The sequence below is a fragment of the Lipotes vexillifer genome, unplaced genomic scaffold (assembly GCF_000442215.2).
Source record: "Lipotes vexillifer unplaced genomic scaffold, Lipotes_vexillifer_v1.1 scaffold1233, whole genome shotgun sequence".
NCBI lineage: Eukaryota > Metazoa > Chordata > Mammalia > Artiodactyla > Lipotidae > Lipotes > Lipotes vexillifer.
The window spans coordinates 1008578-1010330 of NW_006782167.1; the positions used below are offsets into that span (position 1 = coordinate 1008578).

Below are 1753 nucleotides of genomic sequence, written 5' to 3' on the forward strand. Positions count from 1 at the left end.
CTCGATTTTCCATGTCAGAGGTAACACAGGAAACACCCTACATGTCTGCAGAGAGCAGCGCTGCCCAAAAAGCAGCTATTACCTTCTTGCTTGCACGAGGCAGCGACTTTGCCCTCTGTCCCACCTCTGACCTTTCACATCCGTACCTTCAAGGCAAGTATGGTACGCAACCAAGGCACCAGAGTGACCCCCACATATCCAGAAAGACAGGGAGACTGTGTCACGGGTTCTCCATGGAAAAAATCAGACCTCCCAGAAGCTTAACCTCTCCCGCCGCCTCCGCTCTCCTCGCCAGGTAAGCGACGTCTAAGGGCCACTTCTTAGAAGAGATGCCAAGGTTGAACTCAGTCCAGTTCGTGTGAGCTTTCAAAGTGCCTCTCGTGGGCTCTACCTGCCACATCTTGCTCCTTCCTGAACAGAGAGGAGCTCACTCAGAGGACATGCTTAATTCCAAAGAATCCAAGGCTCTTGTCCTAACGGCCCTTCAAAATGCAGGTTTTCCCCTCCCCACCATCATCACCATCCCCCTTAAAATCTAAGCGCAATTCCACTGACTCCCTCTGGACTCTCTCTTGCTCCTCTTTTCTTCCATCTGTCCCGTCTTTCATCCTCTCTTCATGAGCCACGCCGTCTCTCCCGCATTACGCTTTGCAGTCGGGACCCATAGGAGGTCTTGCTTCTGCAGCCACATGTCCGATCACCCCTGCTCTGCTTCAGAGGAGGCACTAGGATGGGAAGGGCAGGGCACGGCACCCCTCAGCCTCTTGTGGCTCCGACTCCCACCCCCGCCCCACTTCCCGCAGCTCCCCCGGCAGATGAGCCGTGGATTCTTCAGTCACACAGGCAGTAATTACACCTACTAAGATTCCATGATGGGCAAGAAAAACATGGCAGGAAGGAGGGAAGTCAGAGATGATGCTGTGGGAGTCCCCTCCCACCTCCCAGTGCAAAGTGCCATTAACAGGACAAATACGATGCTCCCCTGGCCACTACCCCTTTTTCCGTTAGCTGTGCTTGGGAACCTCATTAGCACATCCGTGTGTGTGAACTTGAACTGTAAACCAAACCCCGTTATAAGCTGAATCTAAACCTTAGCTCTGATTCTAGACTAAAACCCAGCCCCTCTGCAAGGTCCCCTCAAACGCGATTCCATGCCTGTCCACAGAGCAACCCACGGTCCTGCTGGAGCTCAAATCCTCATGGGAACACAGCAGCCCTGCCATCCTAACCCACACCATGGCCTGCCCTGCATCACGGCAGGTCTGTGCTAACACCGAGCAACATTTCCTTTCAGGACACCCTGGAGTTGTGTTCCCGGGAGACAGAGTTTAAGAGCATCCTCTTTGCGCTTTGTTACTTTCACGCCATGGTGGCAGAAAGAAGAAAGTTTGGGCCCCAGGGGTGGAATCACTCCTACCCCTTCAACACTGGGGACCTCACCATCTCTGTGAACGTGCTGTACAACTTCCTGGAGGCCAACGTGAAGGTAAAGTTTCCGGCGGCTCGGGAGGGCACCTCTGAGAAGGATGATGTGACATCAGCACGGCCAGAAAGGGGTGTGCTCACCGGGGCAGGTCTACACCCTCCCCAAGGGGAGTGGGCAAGTGCAAGTTTACCACAGGGGCAACCCCAGGGCCAGTGTGAGGCTGAGGAGTGAGTACCATGGTCGGGGGGGGGGGGGGGGCAAAAAAGCTCAGGGAGCCCAGTTAGTGCCTCATGCCTGGGGGGAGGGCCCCCCAGACCCCCCTGTGCG

The 1753-nt window shown here is 55.4% G+C and overlaps 1 protein-coding gene across 1 annotated transcript in view; it reads left to right on the plus strand.

Annotated features, from left to right (window-relative positions):
- Window positions 1-1753, plus strand: part of DNAH9 (dynein axonemal heavy chain 9) — a 301371-nt gene that overhangs the window by 279355 nt on the left and 20263 nt on the right. Inside the window, 1 exon segment of the mRNA XM_007455019.1 lies at window positions 1295-1486. Coding sequence (XP_007455081.1) covers window positions 1295-1486 — 192 coding nt within the window.